The sequence below is a fragment of the Geotrypetes seraphini genome, chromosome 5, assembly GCF_902459505.1.
Source record: "Geotrypetes seraphini chromosome 5, aGeoSer1.1, whole genome shotgun sequence".
In the NCBI taxonomy this organism is placed as follows: Eukaryota; Metazoa; Chordata; class Amphibia; order Gymnophiona; family Dermophiidae; genus Geotrypetes; species Geotrypetes seraphini.
The window spans coordinates 176,166,061-176,189,358 of NC_047088.1; the positions used below are offsets into that span (position 1 = coordinate 176,166,061).

The 23,298-nt window shown below is 37.8% G+C and overlaps 1 protein-coding gene across 1 annotated transcript in view; it reads left to right on the forward strand.

The window, feature by feature from the left end:
* The first annotated feature begins 10,538 nt into the window (after positions 1-10,538).
* The window catches only part of DNAH7 (dynein axonemal heavy chain 7), a 707,015-nt gene continuing 694,255 nt past the window's right edge, over positions 10,539-23,298 (forward strand). The window contains exons 1-2 of the mRNA XM_033944671.1: positions 10,539-10,554; positions 13,994-14,084. Coding sequence (XP_033800562.1) covers positions 10,553-10,554; positions 13,994-14,084 — 93 coding nt within the window. The 5' untranslated portion in view covers positions 10,539-10,552. The remainder of the gene's footprint in view (positions 10,555-13,993; positions 14,085-23,298) is intronic.

Sequence of the window (23,298 nt, forward strand, 5' to 3'; positions counted from 1 at the left end):
GGGCTTTTGATAGGCCCAGTGAGAGGCCTGCGATGGGTCCATGTTTGTTTTGTCATTCTCTGTTTGGAGTGGAGGGAAGAGTCCCATTTGAGGCTGGATTCTTTGAAACATGCTTGTGAGTCTCAGCCAAATCAGGACCCTCTGGAGTGGAGGCTAGATTTCTAGCTGGAGAATCTGGAGCATGGATGGGAGTCCAACCTCCAGAAAGGCTCCTGTCCCATTAAATCTTACTGTCTTTACTACCTAGGACAGTGATTCCCAAACCTGTCCTGGGGAAATCCTAGTCAGTAAGGTTTTCAGGATATCCACAATGCATATTCATGAGATCCTCCCAAAATAAGATGGAGTTAAGATGGAGCCATAATTCAGTATCAGAAAATAAATGCATAGACCCTTGCCAAGGTGTGGGCACCATTATTCTGTACAAAAGGTAGAGTGGAGGAGTAGCCTAATGGTTAGAGCAGTAGATGGAAAACCAGGGGAGCCTGGTTCAAATACCACTGCAGCTCTTTGATCTTGAGTGAGTCACCTGACCCTCCATTGCCTCAGGTACAAACACAGATTGTGAGCTCTCCAGAGACAGAAAAATACCTGCTGTACCAGAATGTGGTATCTTATGCCAGAGAGGAAATGCCATTACAAAAGCAGCTTTGAATGATTTTTGATGTTAATAGTTATATAGTCCTCTGATTTTTTATGTTAATAGTTATATAGTCCCTTGTCCAGTGTTGAAACATGGTCTTGTCGGATGTTTAAGCGTCTGACCACCATTATAATTTGGTTTACACATTTCAAAGCACATCTGTAAAGGAGGTATCACATAGGTATCTTTTTTCTTGTGCATCCTAGTCAAGACAAGGTTCTCAGTTCTTGTTCAAGACAGCAGAGAGCCCAAAAGCCCAAACAGCTACACAGTCAAAACTGGGGCCAAGATTTTGACTACCTCCACAAGAACACAGCTAGCATTCCTGTGACCATACTGGACAAAGTACTGGTAGGATGAATGCTCAACTTCTTGCAAATAGCTGGCCCCCTATAACTTTCTATTGGTGGGCTTTAAAAATTGTTTGACTTGGACACTGTCTTGTCTATTTGAAGTTCCTCTAGATTACATATTGAGAACCTCATAGTAAAGCTCTCAGCATCAGAACATACTTTCAGAGTGCAGTAAAATTAGTTCCACCAGAGGGAGAGAGGGCAGGGATTTTATTCCAAATATTTCCTCATCAAAAGATATTCAAGATGATTTCTCTAAGCACCCTAATACCATTCCTCCAAAAAGGAATCTGGCTTTGTCTTCTAGACTTAAAGGAACCTTCACTCATGTAGAGATACATCCTAGTCACAGGAAATATCTCATTTGTCGTAGTCATAGGAAAACACTGCTTCTAGTATGGTCTTTTCACCTCACTTTAGCTCCTCAGGTACTCACAAAATGTCTTGTGGTCATGACAGCATTATCTAAGCAGACCAGGTGTGCCTCCCTCTCTGGTTGATTACTTGCTCAGGAACGCCCCTCTGGAAGGCACAGAAAGATAAATGTACACAACCATTCACTGTCCACAGCCACAGTTAGTGGAGTTACTAAATTTCTCCAGATTCTTCCTAAGCCCATCACAAGAATCAGTGTTAGCACCAGGATGTAATTTATGTCACCAATTCTCTCCAGAACTCGCAACTGGCAAAATGTTTTTTGCAGCACATTATAACTGAAATTATAAAACTGCAAAACCAACAAAAAATTTAATTTGAGATTTATTTATTTAAAGTTCTTTAAGCTATGTATGGATAATTGTAACAATGGTAAAACTAAAGTAGACAGAATAGAATTCCTAATCAGTGCGATGGATGTGCTTGTTTTTGAGTACAAATTAACTTGATAAATGCGGCTTGATAAGCAAACACATATTTCATCATCCACCATCTGCAGTTGTTCTCTTTTTTTAAAATTTAATTTCTGTCAGAGATGAAAATCCAAGTTCACAAAGATAAGAAGATCCAAACAGTAACAAAGCCTTTGTTGCTCAAGTTAGGATAACTAGTGCATAAAAAATAAAAATAAAATTACTTGTCATAAGTTTTCAAGGACAATCAGGTCAAAGAATGATGCTTGTTTGGGTGGTTGTATCCTTACACACACAGATGCTCATAACATTGGCAGACTCTTGCGAACATGACATACATATCTTCTATTTTAATGTATACTTATGAAGGGAATTTTTAAAAATAAAGTAAGATTCTGGAATCTGTCATGGCACACCTGGAATCTCTTTGGGTCATACTACTATCCTGTGGTACGCAGTTTGAGTCCTCTAGAATCTCTTTGTGGATTAGAAACCTACTTCGAATAGATGTTGGCATTGTCATCTCGAAGCAGGAACTTTAGATCATTTATTGTTCTATTGTCCGTTTATTTTGTCATTTTGGAATTCAATATGGGGCCAAATTAACTTTCTATTGGAAAATTCAATGGCATTGTCTTATGATATGGTATTATTTGGCATGGTCATGAGGGCTAAAAGCCAAATATCATCTAAAAACAACAGGGTTTTATTAATAATGACAGAAGTCGCCAAAGAACAAATTACAAACAATTGGAAGAATTGTAAAATTATAGTTTTGGGTGGAATTCACTATGTCATATGTACAAAATGGAAAGGACATTGGCCATTCAGAAAGGAAATTTTAAGAGGTTTCAGGAGATTTGGGAGCCATTAGCAAAATATTGTAACGTTTAAATAGTGTTTTTCCCTTTAAATATGTACATCCGGGTGGGGGGTGGGAATTTTGAATAACTGATATGGGGTAATTATAGATATTTATGTATGGATATTGTGATTGTTTAGGGGGGAGGGGGGATATAATCCTGAAATGGATATTATAAGATATTAAGTGTGGAATTTGGATATAAAATGTTTGTATTTACTGTGACACTTATTGTAAGTACTGAAAATAATAAAGAATTAAAAAAAAAAAAAAAGAAACCTACTTCAGCCTTCTTAGGCCCATTTTTTTCAGTTCTAGCTGCCTTCTCAAAAAATTAACCCCCCTCCCTTTATATAAAACCATAGCACAGTTTTTAGTGTCCGCTGTGGCGTTAACAGCTTTGATGCTTATAGCAATTCTATGAGCATTGGAGCTGTTACCACTTCGGCCGGCACCAAAAACTGCACTATGGTTTTGTAAAGGGAGGGCAAATAAAAAAATGGATAAAATACACAAAATGCTGTTTTTACAAAAAAAAATTTTGATGTCTGCCTGTTGTAGTACTATTATATTTTTAACCTTTTTTATTTTGATGGCACCCAGTAACTGGAAGTCCCATTTTGTGAGGAGCAACAATCCTTGTCTTGAAGAAAACAAAGTTCTTTTAATTAAGCAGAATTTAGAAACATAGAAACATGACAGCAGATAAAGGCCAAATGGCCCATCTATCTGCCCATCTGCAGTAACCATTATCTCTTTCTCTCTCTGGAGAGATCCCACGTGCCTATCAGAGGCTCTCTTGAATTCCGGATTAGTCTGTTTCCACCACCTTTTCAGGTGTGGTAGGGCTTTTTACCACAGGCTAGCAAAGTAAATGCTCTGATGCTCATAGGAATTGAATGAGCATCGGAGCTAGTATTGTACGATTCAGAGAAAATTTTTTTGATTCGATTCGGCCTATTGTATTGATTTTTTCCATTTACTTTTTCCCCCAATTAGACATGTTTTAAAAACATCCTGGCAGGTTTATTTTGTAGTCTTTCCACATACTCCACACCCCTTTTCCCTCTCCAACCCCATGCCGGTGCTTTGTTATAAACAAAATAAAAAATAGACAGCAAGCGTGAGTTAGGACCTAACAGAGAAAGGAAAAGTATTTTTTGTTTAACACTAGCTCTGGCAGGATACACATTTCAGATCTGACATATTATAATCACAAAATTGAAACTAAAATTATTCTTTTTATCTTCCACTGCCATATCAAACATTTGTTTCTTCCCACTGTCTACCATCTCTCTCTGCCCCCTGCCTTGTGCCCTGGGTCAAATCTCTCTATTCCCATCACAGCAGCCTCTTTCCTTTCATCCCCTCCATTATCATGTGCAATATTTTTTCTGGCTTCCTATGTACCATCTCTCCCTGCCCTTCACCCTATATCCAACATTTCTCCCTTTCTCTTCTCCATGCATATCTCCCTCTCTTCCACAATATGCAGGATTTCTCCCTCTCACCCCTTTCTACCTCTTTATTTAATCTCTCCCTTTCCTCTCCTCCACTCCAATTCTTTCTCTCTCCTCCCCCCCATGTGCAGCATCTTTTTTCCCCTTCCACACCCCCTGCGCAGCAGCACCCCACTGATCTATCTACAGTTATTATTAAAAACATAGTTCAATTACTATTAAAAACATAAAAACAATAAAACATAAAAACAATAGTCCAATTACTATTAAAAACATATAGTACATAATCAATCCCCCCTTTTACAAAACTGCGATAGCGGTTTTTAGCGCAGGCTGACGAGCTGAATGCTTTGTGCTGCTCCCGACACAAATAGGAAGTCTATGAATGTTGGGAGCAGCGCAGAGCATTCAGCGTGCTGGCCTGCGCTAAAAAACGCTATCTTGGTTTTGTAAAAAAGGGGGGGGGGAGGAATACAGAAAAACTAAACACAAACAAGGATATAAAAATAAAAAATTACATCTACTGTTACAACATAAATTATCAAATAATACCCAATTGCTGTTTACCTAAAATCAATATATTTTTGTACTTTGTGCTTGATTATTCCTCTAAGATTGATAATGTGGAAATGCACATTACCTAGTTTGTGTTATACTGCATTTTTAGCATGTATTGTGCAACAATTTTGGTTTTAAGAGGGCAATTCTATAAAATATGCATGAACAGTTAAGCATCGATTATGTGCATATTTCATTAGAATAATAGCATAAATGCATGTATGTACATATGGTTATTTCTGTTACAATCGCGAGCTGTTGCAGAAGGAAACAATATTTCTTCTTCGACTTTGCCTCTTTCCTCAGTGGTCTGTACTGCTCTCTTCAGTCTTTCCTTGTGCAAGCAAGCTAGATGTATTTTTGATCTGTTCTGAAAAGATACCCTAGATACTTCATATTACCCAAGAAAGATTCAGAACTGGAGACTAATTCTGGATCTGAAGTTCGCCAATGCAGCACTAAAAGTGCCATGGTTCTTCATAGAGACCGTTTGGTCGGTCATTGTGGCGGTGACTCAAGGGAATTTCTTAGCCTATCTTCATATTCGCATATTCCTGGAGCACAGATACTATCTCAGGTTCCATGCTTTGGGGAGACATTTTCAGTTCTTTGCACTCCCCTTCGGTCTGGCTACAGCACTGGACACATTCACCAAGGTGATAGCTGTAGTAGTAGCACATCTCTGCAAGGCAGGAATACAGGTGCATCTGTACTTGGATGATTGGTTGATCAGAGCTTCATCCAAGTCAGAGGGAGAAAAGGCAGTGGTCCAACTGCTGCAGAACCTGGGATTTATAGTCAATTTCCGGAAGAGCCACTTAGTATCATCCCAATGCCTAGAGTGTTTAGGAATTAGTTTCAATATGGCAGAAGATCATGTTTTTCTTCCTGAGTCACGCAAACAGAAAAATCTGGAAACAAATGTCAGACTTCTTGACAATGCCAGCGCCTATGGTGTGGCACTATCTGCAAGTACTGGGGTCAATGGCAGCATATATGCACCCACTATAAGACATCCTATTGTCATGCTATTCTCTGCAGACAGATCTCTTTCAGATGTAGCTGGCCTAGACGAAAGAAGCATGGCGCAGCTTGCGTTGGTGGCTTCGGCTGGAGTCTCTGTTGAGGGGCACACCCCTCTGAATAACATTGTGGGTGATGCCTACCACAGATGCCAGATTTTTTTAATGGCTGTGGGGTTCATTGCATTAGCCATCTGATTCAAGGCCAATGGAATCCCTCTAAAAGGAAATGGTTGATTAAGTAGACTGGAGCTGAGAGCCATATGGTTGGCATTACAAACTCTGGAGAGATTCCTGGAAGGCCAGCCATCGGGATGTTTTCAGACAATGTCATAGTGGTGGCATATGCCAACTGACAGGGAGGCACCAAGAGTGCCTCCATTAAGACTTGAGCAACTAGTCTTGCTCTTAAGTGTGTGGGAATATGCAGGAATAATGGCAAATGACACAAATGTTTCCAAAAAAAGATTATTGATTTTATTAATTATCAAAAATAACTATCAAAAGGTTATTTGCATTATGGGAATTTTTACAGAAGCCAAAAGCTGGCATTTCAAGCAAAGAATCCCGAGTCTTTACGAGTTGTACATCCATATATACCTCACATTATGACATTCCTTCATTAAAATCTTACTGGTCAAAATTATTTGCTTCCATATAAGGCTTGCTTCTATACCTTCACAATAGCACACACGTGTCACAATAGCATTCCTAAAAATTACATTCTTATACCTAAAAAGTTACATTCTTATACTAAGCTTACATGATTTATAAAAAGAAATACAAAAACAAATATTGGAATAGTCTCACAAAAGATAATTCATACACAGCTTTAAATCTTTTCCTGTTACAGTCAGCCTGCTGATAAGTTTGTGTCCTTGTTTAAACTGAAGCAGGAGGAGAAGGAGGGACTAGCCCCCCCTCCCAGAGTTTCACAGAGTAGAAAGTTGCTTAAGGTCAAAGAGGTTAAATCCCAGATGTAGTCCTCTCAGAATTTCTTCAGATTTAAAATATATGAAATCAAAGTAAAATATATTCTAATCTACGCTTGTTACCTATAGCTACATAAGTAAATTCCTATTGTGTAGTTTTAATGACTTACTGTCTTACTAAAATTTACTAAAACTTAATTCTGGATCTATACAATGATGCACATTACTGCAAAGTCAGGGCCCCTTGGAATGTAAGGCAACCAGGTCAAAGGCCAACTCCTGTCTGCTTATAACTTCCCTAAGGACCTCCTTACACCGGACTGGACACACATTCGAACAATGAAACCTAAGCTTTGCCTTCTGGAGTAAATTTGCTATGGATTTATCAATCACACTAATGGCCTAGTCTGCCTTCCTGTTCCTTCAAGTACATGTGAGATTTCCAAATCAGTATGTTAAATTCCCATTTTTTGCCTCTCTGATTTTTAATATTGGTTTATCCAATTTGTATAGCCACTAATAACACATTCTCACCTGCTCTTGGATTAGGCCCTATCAACAGGTTTTTTCTAGCTAGTGAATCCTGTGCAATGTGAGAAAGTGTAATGGCTGAATTTTTTTAATTTCATGTTTGCTCATTTCAACAAAACCTACCTGTCCAGGTTAATAAGCTGGCCCTCCCCAGGCTTATTTAAGGCACAGAACAACCTCAGACTGGAGGCCTACCCTTTTGCTGATGGAACTTAAAGACTTGCAGTTGACTTTTAAAAGGACGAAATGGTTTCTATCCATCTGTGTTATACATCAATATTTGGTCTGGCCCCCACTTACCTAGTTTCCCAGTTTAACCTGGCAAATTCTATTAGGCCCACACGAAGAATACATCTGTTCACCTATCTGACAATAAAGGCCTGCCACTACAAAAGATTCCTGGCCAGAACCCTTGCCTTCCAGCAATGTTATCATGCACTCCTCAACCTACTTCAATTTTAGAAAATTGGTAAAAATGAGTTTATTCAATCGATTTGTAAACTAAGAATTTTTATAGCTCTGCTAATTCAACCAGTAACCTTAAGAACTATATAGCTTTCCACTTCTTCCATTATGTAAGATTGTATTGATGACTTTGAATTGTGACTTCTTCGCTGATTGTCCAGCGCTTCTTGTTGTAAACCGCCTCGAACTATCATGGCTTTGGCGGTATATAAGAATAAAATTATTATTATTATTATTATATACTAGTGTTTTAGCCCGTTACATTAACGGGTGCTAGAGTAGATGTCTGTCTGTCTGTTTTGTTTTTTTTAATTTGTCTCTCTCTCCTTGGACGCGGTCATTCTTTCTGTCTGTGTCTTTCCCTGGCCCCCTGTCTGTCTATCTTTATTTCTAACTCTATCCTCTTCCCTCAATCCTGCATGTGGCCTTTTTTCTTTCTCCTCCCCACATCTGCTCCCCCTGTCCTCCACACTTCCATTCGGTGTGTCTCCCTCTCTCTATCCCTTCCATCTACTGTTCACCCTCTGTCTTGCCCCTCTCTTCTCTTTCCATCCAGTGTCCGCCCTCTCTCTCTCTGTCCCATATGGCCTTTCTCCATCTCCTCCTTCCTTTTCCCTTGGTCTGGCATACCTTCCTCCTTCCCTCCAAGCCATTCTCTCCCCCTCTGCTCCCTTTCCTCATTTAACTACTTCATTGGTCAGCAGCAGCATTCACAATTCATTGCTGTTGCTGGCTTCAGGTCTTTCTCTCTGGCCGGTCCTGTCTTCATGAAAACAGGAAGTAGGCAGGACCGGCCAGAGAGGAAGGGCTGAAGCCAGCAACAGCAGCGAATTGTAAACGCTGCTGTTGCCTGAAGCACCCGAGGCAGATGCTTCTCTCCCCTCCCAGCCCAACCCCCGCTGACTCTGCGACCCTCCCAGCAAGATGACTTTAATATCAAACCTCCCTCCAGCGTTGGCAGCCGCAGCACGCTAAACAGGCTGCTTCGGCTTTCTTCTGCCGTTGAGTCTCTCTGTCGCGTCATTGATGAACTGATGTTCAGGTTACTATATCTGTTGATTCCATATTGTGAATGATTGTTGTTTTTTTTGAAAATTTAAATAAAAAGATTTCTCTTTAAGACTGGAGGCCCAGTTGTTGTTCCACTGGGCAGAGAGCCACCTGCTGGCGATCTCTGCGGGGATGGAGAATGTACAAGCCAACTATCAGCTGGCAGACTTTGGACCCGGGGAAGTGGTTGCTGTCCCGGGCAGCCTTTTGATGCATTGTACAGCATCGGGGTGGACCGATGGTCAATCTGATGGCTTTGGCAGAGAACAATAAATTAAATTGTTTCTTCAGCCAAAGATTTGAGTCCGGAAGTGCTGATCTGGACACTTTAGTACAACTATGGCTAGAGAAAGAGCTGCTGTAAGTGTTTCCCCTGTGGCCTATGATAGGCTGAGTTTGTCACAGAATAGCTCTTCACCCAGGTCTGGTATATTTGATAGCTCCAAATGGACTATGACATCCATGGTATGCAGATCTAGTGCGTCTGCAGAGAGACAAAGACCTCAAATTACTAGTACATCAAGACTTGCTGTTAAAGGGTCCAGTACACGTGATCCAGAATGCTTTGGTCTTATGGCATGGCTCTTGAGTGTATAGCCTTAGCCTGGAAAGGGTATTCGGAGGAAGTTATTGCTACTCTCCTTGGAGTTAAGAAGCCGGTGATGGTCGCAACATATGGTAAGGCCTGGAAGACATTTTACCTTTGGTGTGCTATGGACTAGCAGTTAGGTCTCTCAAGGTTCAGGTAGCTGGACTGTCATGTTTTAGAGCCAAATTGGAAAATGGTTCTCTGACATCTCATTCAGATATAGCCAGATTCTTGACGGGGGCACTAAGACTGTACCCTCTGGTAAGGCAAACTTTACCTTACCATTGTGTTGTAGGGGCTCAGTAAGGCTCCGTATGAGCCTTTGGAAGATGCGTCTTTGCTGGATCTGATGGTCAAAACAGTGTTTTTAGTGGCTATTGCCTCAGGATTTCCCAAATGAGTATGCATGAGATTTATTTGCATACAATGGAAGCAGTGCTTGCAAATAGATCTCATGCAAATTCATTGGGGAAATCCTGAAAACCCGACTGGATTGTGGCCCTCAAGGACTGATGTTGGACAATCATGGTCTAAAGCAGGGATCTCAAAGTCCCTCTTTGGGGGCCGCAATCCAGTCGGGTTTTCAGGATTTCCCAAATGAATATGCAATGAAAGGAGTGCATGCACATAGATCTCATGCATATTCATTGGGTAAAATCCTGAAATCCCAACTGGATTGCGGCCCTAAAGGAGGGACTTTGAGACCCCTGGTTTAAAGCATCTATTTCCAGATGGATTTGCATAGTGATATCATCGTTGGCTGTGGTAAACAGTCACCAATATCTTTAAGAGCTCATTCCATGAGAAGTTTAGCTTCTTCATGGGTAGAAGCCTAGATGATTCAGCCCAAGGAGATTTGCAGAGCGGCTACAAGGGCCACAATTTAAACAGTTGTAGAGTCATATTTAAAATGTATTCTGTATTAATTATGTCACAAAATGGAAGGCTAATATTTCTGAAATTTTATATAATGGACATTTTTGTTAAAGTTTTTAGCTTTTAGACATTTCTGTTGTACTGTATATTACCTATAACATGCTTTGTTTTATTTTCATTAAAGGAGAATTTTTCAACCTTAAACACAAGGGAAGCAAAGCATGGGACTTGATAGCATCTAGGCCAGGGCCAAGCAGAACTGATGGATCTTGTGCAGGAGCCTCATCTTCCAAAGTGCGACGTAGCTATCCTCTTCCAACACATGATCGTGAGCAGTTTAGAAGTGCTCTTGTTAATATCATCATGTGAGTCTCTACTTCTTAAAAATAATTTACATCTGCATGAAAAGTAGAGATGTGCAAAGGCAAAAATTTTGGTTCATTTTCAGAAAATTTGGCTTTCCCCCTGATTTTCAGTGATTAACAGCCCCATTTTAAACAGATTGTAGAAGTTGGCATTGAGACATGCAGGTCAGTACATCTCAAGTTTCATGAGTAATTTAAAACAGAACCTGCTGAACTAGCATTTGTTCTAAAATACAGGAGAAATAGACATTTATGCACTGGGGGTGTGCATGTAACATAAGCATCCTTTTATAGCGAATTAATGTAGAATATAATGATGGGTTCAGAACCAGTACATAAATGGGTATATGCTGGCATACCTGTTTATCTTTGCAAATTTAGAAAAACAATCATGCATTTTCTTGACACTGTCATAAAGACTGGTTTCCCTTGCCAGTTTCATTTTGGGGGTGGGGGAGAACAAAGTCACTAGGAGATTAAGGGTATAACCTCCCCTAATCCCTCCAGTGGAGTGCTGTTTGCCAACAGCTGTATACCAAATTTTTGCTTGGTAGCAGTTGTTGATCTTTTAGGACATTGACATTAAAGTCCCCTTCTGAAATGGTAAATAAATATGTATATACCTGCCATGTCTTTGCCTCACACAAAACATGACTAGATCTGTGGAATTATGAAAGGTTGGTCAATGTTGAGACCTCCTTGTAATTTTCCCAACTATTCTTATTTATATATAGTATCTTTTAACAGACCCTCAGAAATGCCACCAGCCACTCAAATGCATATCATAGTGGTTGGATTTATACATTAATTCCTCACCGGGTCAATCCAATTATTTTTAAAATTTTTTATATTGATGATTTTCAAAAAGTGCATCAGTGCATAGATAAAACTTTTTATAAATATAAAGCTAATACTTAGCTTAGCTTAGGTGGTCCATTCTAAGGGATCCTGTCACCGACATGTTTCACCCTGCTCGGGTTTCATCAGGGTTGTAATCCCTAGAACATTAAAATCCATATTAAACACTAAATCTGTGTAAAGACTAAACTCATTCAAATTATGAAAACCATTAACTTCAAGTTTAGTAAAAATATTACCTCAGTTAGAGTTGGTTTCCCACAACGCGACCACTCCCAAGATTTCAAAATGGCCGCGTGTGTTACAGCCAAGATTTAAATATCTCCCCTCTAGGAAGTCAGGTGACGTCCGGACCGCCTCCAAGCTGGGCCAGCAGAGTCTATGCTAACATCAGCAAGAGGGCGGACTGACAGCCCTACTAGGAAGGGAAACTTTTATGTTTATGTCAAATCTCCCTAAAGGAGGCTTCTACGAATTTTTTAAAACACTCCCTACTTATCCATTAGATCACTAGGGGATGAAAATGAATCAGACAAAACCTCATATAAGTGTAAGCCACTCTAATTCCAGATTTAAACCCAGAGGGGTAACAGTGTTCAAGCGATATATCCACCTCTGTTCCAAGAAATTCAGTTTAGCCTCCAGATCCCCCTCCACCCCTTGCACTATTAGTTTATCTATTATTCGCCACCTAATCTGATCCACCCTATGTTTTTTTGCTATCCAATGTTGGACAAGGGGGGCTGACAGAGATTCAGTATTGATCCGCGACTTATGTTCATTCAAGTGTAAATGGACCGGACGTTTAGTCCGGCCCACATATACTAAGGAACATGGGTACACTATTATATAAATCACCCAATCAGATTTACAGTTTGTATTTTCTCGAGTTTTAATAATTCTACCTGTTTGGGGATCCTGCCAACGGTCTCCTTCGATGGTATTAGGATACCATTGGCAACGAGAGCATTTTGTATGTGTACCAACCATGTTTTCAAGAAACGTCCGGTCCATTTACGCTTGAATGAACATAAGTCGCGGATCAATACTGAATCTCTGTCAGCCCCCCTTGTCCAACATTGGATAGCAAAAAAACATAGGGATTAGATGGCGAATAATAGATAAACTAATAGTGCAAGGGGTGGAGGGGGATCTGGAGGCTAAACTGAATTTCTTGGAACAGAGGTGGAGATATCGCTTGAACACTGTTACCCCTCTGGGTTTAAATCTGGAATTATTTTTACTAAACTTGAAGTTAATGGTTTTCATAATTTGAATGAGTTTAGTCTTTACACAGATTTAGTGTTTAATATGGATTTTAATGTTCTAGGGATTACAACCCTGATGAAACCCGAGCAGGGTGAAACATGTCGGTGACAGGATCCCTTAGAATGGACCACCTAAGCTAAGCTAAGCTAAGTATTAGCTTTATATTTATAAAAAGTTTTATCTATGCACTGATGCACTTTTTGAAAATCATCAATATAAAAATTTTTAAAAATAGTTGGATTGACCCGGTGAGGAATTAATGTATAAATCCAACCACTATGATATGCATTTGAGTGGCTGGTGGCATTTCTGAGGGTCTGTTAAAAGATACTATATATAAATAAGAATAGTTGGGAAAATTATAAGGAGGTCTCAACATTGACCAACCTTTCATAATTTCTGTTGATACGTATTTCCCATCTAAATAGACTTTCTTGACTAAATAATTTACATCAATAGACCATATCTGTGGCCATTTGCACACAACTGGGTTTCAGACATACATATCTCAGCTTTGTAAAATGGGGGCTTAGATGTTTATACAAAATAAACATTTAAGTGTCAATTTATGTACCCCTCAAACATGAATAGGGCTTGTAAAATGAGGGCCTTATTTAGTTTGTTAATAATTCTTTTTATGTGTATTACAATTATTTAATGTGCATAAATTATAGTTATACACATGTTAATTTGTATGTGAGCGTGTGTTAAATTTTGCATGTACTAAGGACATCATTCTGTATAGGACGCCAATATTGGTAGCCACCAATTGCATTGGTGTCCTATTCATAATCATGTCTACTCTCCCAGACAGACTCCTTAAACATAGACCAGCAATTGGGATGCGTGTGTCAAGAATCAGGCCCTAAATTTTTTAAGGCATTGTAATGATACAAAATACATGCATATCCTTAATGGGTAGTTGTAGTGGATATACTGTAATTTCTCCAGTTGTGATAATAGCATACTTGTAAATGACCTGTGTATTGCCCTAAGTATTACCTAGAACCACCATGTCGATTTTAATGCTGGTTAATACATAGTCTTCTATGTTATCATTTAGCTAACTCACTACATCTAATCTTTGTATCACTATTATCATTCATATATCATATTTTTCCCTTTTGGTACCATTTGGTATCATTGTTAATAGTAGATTTTCTACCATAGCCACAAACATGTTTAGTATAAACTATATTCCAAAACTATATTGTACTACTCATCAGTGTAAAATATAAATATATTTCATATACTGTACTTATGTGGTCATAAATATATATTAAATAATTTCTTTATACATTTCTTTTGTTAGGCAGCAAGAATCTGCAGCACTCCAGTCTTTGTCACTAGATGAAGACCAGCCAGGAGCTGGACCTAGTACAGCACTTGAAAAAGACATCTTGGTAACTCCAATAATGCCTTAAAGCAACTCTTATCGCTATTAAATGGAATGTATTACATTACATTACATTAGGGATTCCTATTCCGCCATTACCTCATGGTTCAAGGCAGATTACAAAAAGAGTTATGGAAGGTGGATTGCAGAAGATGTCTGGTCATTTTCAAGGAGAGTGAAGAGTAGAGTAGGTTGTTTCAGAGGTTGGAGAGTTATTGGCAGGAAGGAAGAGGACTTGTGGTGTTAGGTCTTTTTCCAGGGATTTCTTAAGCAGTATAGTCTTTATTTTTTTTCTGAATGTTTTGTAGTCTGGTATCGTTATCAGTAGATTGGAGATTTGGTTGTTCTACTGTATAGAGTAGACTGCTTTATTATTTAAAACCCCCAAATACCCCCTATATATAATATACTTGATTATTCATTTTGTTATCCTCCACTTATTTAAATTTTTCAGTACTTTTGAAGTTTTATTATTTTTTGGCATTTCCTGTCAATAAGTTTGTGTTAAGTTGCAATGCACACAGGTCTTCTGATGTCTTTTACTCATCTTTCCTCCACAAAATCATTTTGTCAGTCTTTCATATCACGTCAAAAAGAAGACCATGTCTTCAAGTTTTATTTATCCTAAACATACAAATGGCCATCACTAATCATCACCAGGTCTGCTATAGGTGCTTGGAGAAGGCACGTGATTCAAACTTTTTTTTAGCATCTGATCAAGGATATCACCAAGAACAAACAAGTTCTGCAAGATGGGATATGTTAAGTGTGGGCTTGCTTACAAAAATATGTGAATTAGCTATAATTGCATTACATTACATTAACTGAATTGCTACTGGAAGCAAAGTTGAAGCTATAAAACCAAGCAGCCACATTAGTGGGATGAAAATGCTGAAGAAGGCACCTTCTCCACTCAAGTTAAAATATAGTAGCTTTGTTCTTGTAGCATGTGTTGAATATTGGGGCTTTGACTGTTCAGGTATGGGATCAAAAGGACACTATACTGAGAACCAGGTGAAGACACAGGATATCAGTACCCTAATCCTCTTTGATGCATGGCTCAGAGATTCTTAGTATTTTTTTTTGATCCCTAGAGCAGCTGAACTTGTATTTTATCTTCCCTCCCAACCAGTTTACCTGCTGCCACAGTCTCTAGATCCCCAGGTTATGGTATCCCTCAAAAGACTAAAAGAAAATCAGTTATTTTGCTGAATCGCATTGCATATTTGACTTCATAGTCTTCGTATGCAATTGTTCAGCATGTGTGGAGTGCAGAGCTTTGTGCATTAACTAGTTCCATCCTACCTGGCATCCGAGCCAGATTTTCATAAACACAGGAAAGTGAATATTCAAAGCAGGGATAGTCAGCTCTGATCCTAGAGTGCCACAAGCAGATCAGGTTTTCAGGCGTGGCTTACTAAAGAGGTGAAGGAAGCCATAAAAGAAAAGAAGGACTCCTTCAAAGCATGGAAATGCACGAAAACAATCGAAACTTGGAACAAACACAAGGGTGATCAGAAGAAGTGTCACAGGGCAGTGAGGGATGCCAAAAAGGACTATGAGGAGAAAATAGCGCAGGAGGCCAAAAACTTCAAGCCTTTCTTCAAGTACGTGAAAGGGAGAAAACCCGCAAATGAGGCGGTGGGACCGCTGGACGACCAGGGAAGGAAAGGGTACATCAAGGAAGACAAACAAATCGCAGACAGACTAAATTCATTCTTTGCGTCTGTCTTTACAAAGGAAGACACTGCAACAATTCCAGAAGCAGTGAAAGTGTTCAAAGGAGTAACAGAGGACAGCCTTACCACAGTAGATGTGGACTTGGACCAGATATACCGCCAGATCGACAAACTCAAAAGCGACAAATCCCCTGGACCGGATGGAATTCATCCGAGAGTCTTGAAAGAGCTAAAAGTGGAAATCGGAGAACTATTCCAAAAACTTGCCAATCTGTCAATCAAAACAGGGCAGATACCAGACGACTGGAAGATAGCGAACGTCACGCCGATATTCAAAAAAGGATCAAGAGGAGTACCGGGCAACTATAGACCTGTGAGTCTCACGTCGGTCCCTGGGAAGATGGTTGAGGCGCTGATCAAGGATAGCATAACCCGGCACCTAGACACACACGACCTGATGAAAGCCAGCCAACATGGATTCAGGAAAGGGAAGTCATGCTTGACGAACCTACTTCAATTTTTTGAGACAGTGAACAGACAAATTGATAATGGAGAACCGGTGGATATTATATACTTGGATTTCAGAAAGCGTTCGACAAAGTTCCACATGTAAGACTCCTCAGGAAACTGCAGGGCCATGGAATAGAAGGAGATATACTAAGACGGATAGGCAAATGGCTGGAGAACAGAAGGCAGAGAGTGGGCATAAATGGGAAGTTCTCGGACTGGGAAAATGTGACTAGCGGTGTGCCCCAGGGCTCGGTACTTGGGCCCATCTTATTTAATATCTTCATCAATGACCTAGAGGATGGAACATCCAGTGAGATCATCAAGTTTGCAAATGACACAAAGCTATGCCGGGCCATCAAATCACAGAAGGACAGTGAAGAACTCCAGAGTGACTTGAGCCGATTGGAGAATTGGGCAGATAAATGGCAGATGTAGAAAAATGTAGAAAAATGCAAAGTGATGCACTTAGGCAGAAAAAATAAGGAACACAAGTATAGTATGTCAGGTGCAACTCTGGGAAAATCTGAACAGGGAAAGGACCTGGGAGTATTAATCGATAGGACACTAAAGCCGTCGGTGCAATGTGCAGCGGCAGCGAAGAATGCGAATAGAATGCTAGGCATGATAAAGAAGGGAATCACGAGTAGATCGGAGAAAGTCATAATGCTGCTTTATAGAGCGATGGTCAGACCACACTTGGAATACTGCGTCCAGCATTGGTCTCCATACCTAAAGAAGGATATCATACTGCTAGAGAGGGTGCAGAGACGAGCAACAAAGCTGGTGAAAGGTATGGAGAACCTGGATTACGAGGAAAGACTTAAGACTCTGGGGTTGTTCTCCCTTGAGAAAAGGAGACTACGAGGGGATAAGATCGAGACATTCAAAATACTGAAAGGAATCAACAAAATAGAGCAGGAAAAAACATTATTTACAATGTCCAATGTGGCACGGACAAGAGGACATGGGCTGAAGCTAAGGGGGGACAAGTTCAAGACAAATATCAGGAAGTTCTGCTTCACACAACGAGTGGTGGACATCTGGAATGCTCTCCCAGAAGAGGTAATTGCGGAATCCACCATTCTAGGATTTAAGGGTAAGTTAGATGTACATCTCCTTATGAGTGGCATGAAGTGACATGGGTAGGGGTAGGCTAGATGCACTTCTCTTTACGAGAAGCTTGGAGCGATATGGGGACCAAAACTATGCCAGGGTACACCTGGCGGGGCCTCCGCGTGTACGGATCGCCGGACTTGATGGACCTAGGGTCTGTTCCGGAGATGGCGCTTCTTATGTTCTTATATCCACAATGAATATGCATGAGATAAATTTGTATGCACTACCTGCATGAGAAGGTTGGGGTGTAAAAAGGCTCTTCCCCAGAAACAGGAAAGAGAGAAGCTGGGAGAAGAATTTGTATGCACTACCTGCATGAGAAGGTTGGGGTATAGTCCCAAAGCCCTAGAAAGGCTCTTCCCCAGAAAGAGGAAAGAGAGAGAAGATGGGAGAAGAATTTGTATGCACTACCTGCATGAGATAGTTGGGGTGTAGTCCCAAGGCCCTAGAAAGGCTCTTCCCCAGAAAGAGAGAGAAGCTGGGAGAAGAAGGTACCAGAAGGAAGTTATCAACTCTGGAGAACGAATGACTGCAGGGCCTGAGTAACTCCAGCTCTAAAAGCCTGTGCAGGAAGGACTGCTGAGAAACAGAATGGAGACAAAATTATTTCCTTGAAAGTGGGGAGAAGGTTTTGGATTTTTATTTCGCCTGTTTGATTTTGTTTCAAATCTTTATTCATTTTTTGTGTTACAACAAGTGTTACAAATAAACTCAATAGAAACTTGAGTACACACTTGACTAACTCATATATTAATATCAATTTTAACATTTTTTTTTGATAAACATTATTTTATAAAATTATAATATTATACAATGAATCTAAATTTCTGATATTTTTATTGAATATAATAATCCCCGATCCCTCCCTCCTTCCCAATCAATATTACATAAATAATCAAAAATAAAAACCCACCCCATTCCCCTCTTTTCAAATATCTTATCATGGGAAAAGTTGATTTTTCATTAGAGAAATCATGTTAACGGTCTTCAGATATTTCCAAATTTTATTTATAGGAAAAATTATCATTCTTTACAAAAATCTGTTAATGGTCCCCATATTTTTTGAAATTTATTCATGTATCCTTTGTGTGTTGCAATAGCGAGTTCCATTTTATATATGTGGCATACCGAATTCCACCAGAACATATAATTCAATCTATCATGTTGTTTTCAATTGGATGTGATTTGTTGTATTGCAATTCCAGTTAAAATAAATAAAAGTTTGTTATTACTTGATGAAATTTGGCTTTTTGTTCTCATGGTTGTTCCAAATAATATAGTATCATATGTCAAGGCTACCGGATTTTCTAACATTCTATTAATTTGGGGCCAAATTGATTTCCAGAATGATAGGATAAATGGACAAAAGAATAAAAGATGATCTAATGTCCCAATTTCAATATGACAATGCCAGCATCTATTGGATCTTGAACTATCTATTTTTTGTAAACGAACAGGGGTCCAAAAAGCTCTATGTAGAAGAAAAAACCAAGTTTGTCTCATAGATGCTGACATCGTACATTTTAGCCTTCAAGACCAAAGTCGTGGCCATTGAGATGCACTAATTTGGTGCTTTATCTCAATGCTCCAAATGTCTCTAAGACCATTTTTTGGTTTTTTATTTATATATCCGGATATTAATTTATACCACTGTGCGGCTTTATGACCTATTGAGTCCATCTGGAAACATAAGAATTCCAAACTGTGATATTTAGTAAGATCTTTCCATTCAGGGAACCCTCTCTGAATAGATTGCTTCAATTGCAACCATTTAAAATATTGTGTTTTATTAAGACCAAATTTATGTTGCAATTGTGAAAACTCCAGCAATTTATCATTTTTTATTACATCATCTAAAGTACGAATGCCTGCTATCATCCAATGTTTCCAGATGACTTTAAAACCGCCAATTTTGATCTTGGGGTTTAGCCATATAGTTTGATTGGTTGATTTACTAATTGGAATTTGAGTAAGATTACTTATGTATTTTAAAGTTTTCCAGGTATCCATAAATATTTTATGATCTTTGTATAACCTTGGCAATTTGATACTAACTACATGATTAAGACGTAATGGAAACATAAGCCTCCATTCCAGCCAAAACCAGTCTGGAATATTATCTGTGGGTTCTGGGAGAATCCAATACATACCATGACGTAAGATATAGGCTTGATGATACCTATAAAAGTTGGGAAAATTTACCCCTCCCTCCTTAATTGGTTTTTGCAATGACACTAGAGCAATTCTTGGTTTTTTATCAAGCCATATAAATTTTGTCAAAATCCTATTTATTTTTGTATAAAACGAATCTTGAAAGAAAACTGGTATCATCCCCATTTGGTAACATACTACAGGTAAAATCATCATTTTTACAGTTTGTACTCTTCCCCACCAAGATAAATGCAAAGGATTCCATTGCTCACACATTTCTATTACTTTTTGTAATAAACATTTTTCATTAATTTTCATTGTTTCATCTACTGTTTTTGTTATCAAAATTCCAAGGTATTTAATATATTCTTCTTTCCAAACAAAAGGGAATGTATCAAATAAACCTTTTGTACAGTGTATATTTAGTGGAAGAATCTCTGATTTATTCCAATTAATTTTATATCCTGAAAAATTTCCAAATTTCTCAATCAGTTCAAGTAGATGTGGAATGGTGGATTCTGGATTCTTCAAATATAGTAATAAATCATCTGCGTAAGCAGATATCTTATATTCTTTATCTGAATGAGGTATACCCTGTATCTCCTTTGCTTGTTGGATGGCTAATATTAAGGGTTCTAAAACAATATCAAACAGCAAAGGGGATAAGGGACATCCTTGTCTAACTCCTCTCTGTAGATTAAATTTTTCTGAAAACGTATTATTAATATATAATCTAGCAGAAGGGGAGCTATACATTGTTTGTATCATTTGTATAAATCCAGGACCTATACCAAACCATTCCATTGCCTGATACATAAAAGGCCATTCTACTCTATCAAAAGCCTTTTCTGCATCTAATGAAATTGCAAAAGTAGGTTCATTCATTTTCTTTGTTAAATATAATATATGGAATGTTAATCTGGTATTGTGAGATGAATGTCTTTGAGCAATGAATCCTGTTTGATGCATACCTATTATATGGGGGAGAGCTTTAGCTAATCTTAGCGCAAGTATTTTTGCTAATAATTTTCCATCTACATTTATTAAAGATATTGGTCTATAGTTTGAGACCAAAGTGGGATCTTTATTAGATTTTGGCAAAACAATAGTTAAAGATTCTGCTATAGTGCCTTTAATACAACCTTTATTGAGTTGATATTGATAAAGATTTAATAAATAGGGTAATAAAAAATTTTGAAATGTTTTATAAAATTCCACTGTATATCCATCACCACCTGGAGCGGATCCAACTCTAAGGGATTTCAAAGCTGTTCCTAATTCTTTTAGTGATATTGGTTCTTCTAAACTTCGTTTTATATGTTCAGGAATTTTTGGACCCTCTAACTTTTTTAAAAATTCAGAACCATCTTTTTCTTTATTTAAATAATTTTCGGAAGAATAAAGAGATTTATAAAATTTTAGGAATTGTTTTAAAATAGGTTCAATTTGTGTATATGTATTTCCATTTTCATCTTTTATAGCTATTAATTTTGTTTTCCTTTTTTTCGCTTTAAGATAATTTGCCAATATTCTTCCTGATTTATTTGAATTACCATAATACAACGTTTGTTGAGAAAATAAATCTTTCCTAATCATCTTAGATGAGATCTCATTATATTTACCTTTTAATTTTAATAATTCTTGTTGAATAGAATATTCCCATTTTTCTATAAGTTTTGATTCTAAATTTTTAATCTCTTTTTCTAAGATTAAAAATTGTTTTTTAATTTGTTTTTTTAGAAAAGCCGAATAAGAAATTATTTGTCCTCTAATTGATGCCTTAAAAGCATCCCATAAAGTTTCTCTGTTAATCTCATCTTTATCATTTATTTGAAAAAATTCTTTCATTTTTGTTAGAAGATTTTCACAAAAATTTGGGTCAACCAACAGTGTATTATCTAATTTCCAAATTGGTCTGTTATTATTTTGATCTGTAGTTTTAATTTTGATCCACACTCCACCATGATCAGATAAAATAATAGGATCAATGGCTGCTTGTGTCACTTGATGTGCAAGATGATTTGAAGTAAAGATATAATCTATTCTTGAAAAGGAATTATGAACATGAGAACAGAAAGAAAATTCCCGACCATCAAAATGAAGTATTCTCCATATATCTGTTAAATCGCAAGATTGAATCAAATTATCTAGTCCCATAGATTTCATAATTCTACTTGGGTTTTTATCTAATAAAGGATCCATTACAACATTGAAGTCCCCTGCTACTATAAGATTTGAAGTAGCCAGTGGTATGATCAGTTGTTGAAGAGTTTTAAAGAATTCATTTTGGTTCGAATTAGGGGCGTATATATTAATTAACGTCATGGTAGTATTTCCCATATTCATTTCCACCATTATCCATCTTCCATGAATATCTGAAGCTTTTAGTTTAAATGAAGCAGAGCATTTTTTATTAACTAAAATAGCAACACCCGCTTTTTTCCCTATAGCTGGTGAGAAAAAACAGTGTTTGACCCAACCTCCTTCTAGCTTATTAGATTCTATATGTGAGAGATGGGTCTCTTGTATAAGGCATATATCTGCATCTTGCCTTTTTAAAAATGATAGTGCTTTTTTCCTTTTTATCATATGATTTAGACCGTTAACATTTAAGGACATTATTTTAATATCCATTTATCTTTTTAATTTTTCAGGTATTAAATTATATATATTTTCCCAAAATTTTAAGTATTTCATATCTCTTCTTTCCTTTACACCCATAATTACCTTATATAACTCCCTTTTATTCCATCCCATCCCTCCTATCCCTCCCTTCCCCCCCTTATTAATTACGAAAACTTGGATACGCAGATTGAGGTTAGATTTAGATAACTCCCCCAAGCTATTAATAATTTATCTAAAGTACTACCATCTTTTCTCTATATCTGTATATTTTCTCTTCTTGTATGATTAATTATAAGAATAAGTAAAAAAAAAAAATTTTTTGTCATTCTTATATAATAAAAGATTATTTTTCTATATTTGTATATCTTTAAATCCATAAGAATGACTATCATTTACATTACATTACTTATGTCTGAGAACATGGAATATATATATAAAAAAAACCCCATCAATTACAATTCTTTTTTTTTGGATCTTTTCGAGGTGGTAAATTATTTTTACCTTAAAAAGCTTTCATATCTGGATATAATAAAAGTATCATGTTAAAGGCATCCGAGCTTAGCCTCTTTCCGCGGAACTGTAATAGGAGTCTCTAGCACAGGCATTCTCTCATCTCTGATGCTCACTATTTTCCTATGATTCTCGAGAGAATCGCCATCCCCGTGCCAGAAATATTCATCACAGTTCCCGCAAAGGAGTGCTAGGTTGAACAAACTGTGGATGCTAAGATTCAACTTAACAAAGAAGAGAACGATTATCTATATAAGAAGAAACATGAAGTTTGAGACAAAATTTATTTAAAACTTATCAGGCAAATTTTGCGTCTCAAATAAATTCTTTTCACATATATCGTATTTGAAACGCATTGTAATATATCTGAAACGCAAAATTAAACCGGAAGTACCGCCTTCGATAGGAAATCAAACAAACCAATCACTTCGTGTTTTTTCTTTTTTTATAATCTTCTCTGTGATTGAAGGATGATTCTCCTTCTCACCATTACTCTGCCCTCAATATTTTCAACCAATCAGTACATCTTTAAGTTTGTTTGAAAAAAAAAAACTTCCTTCGTCACCATTCGAATTCGGAGACGGATCTCAGTCCATTTTTCGTTCCTGCGTGTAAGTTTATTCTATTTAT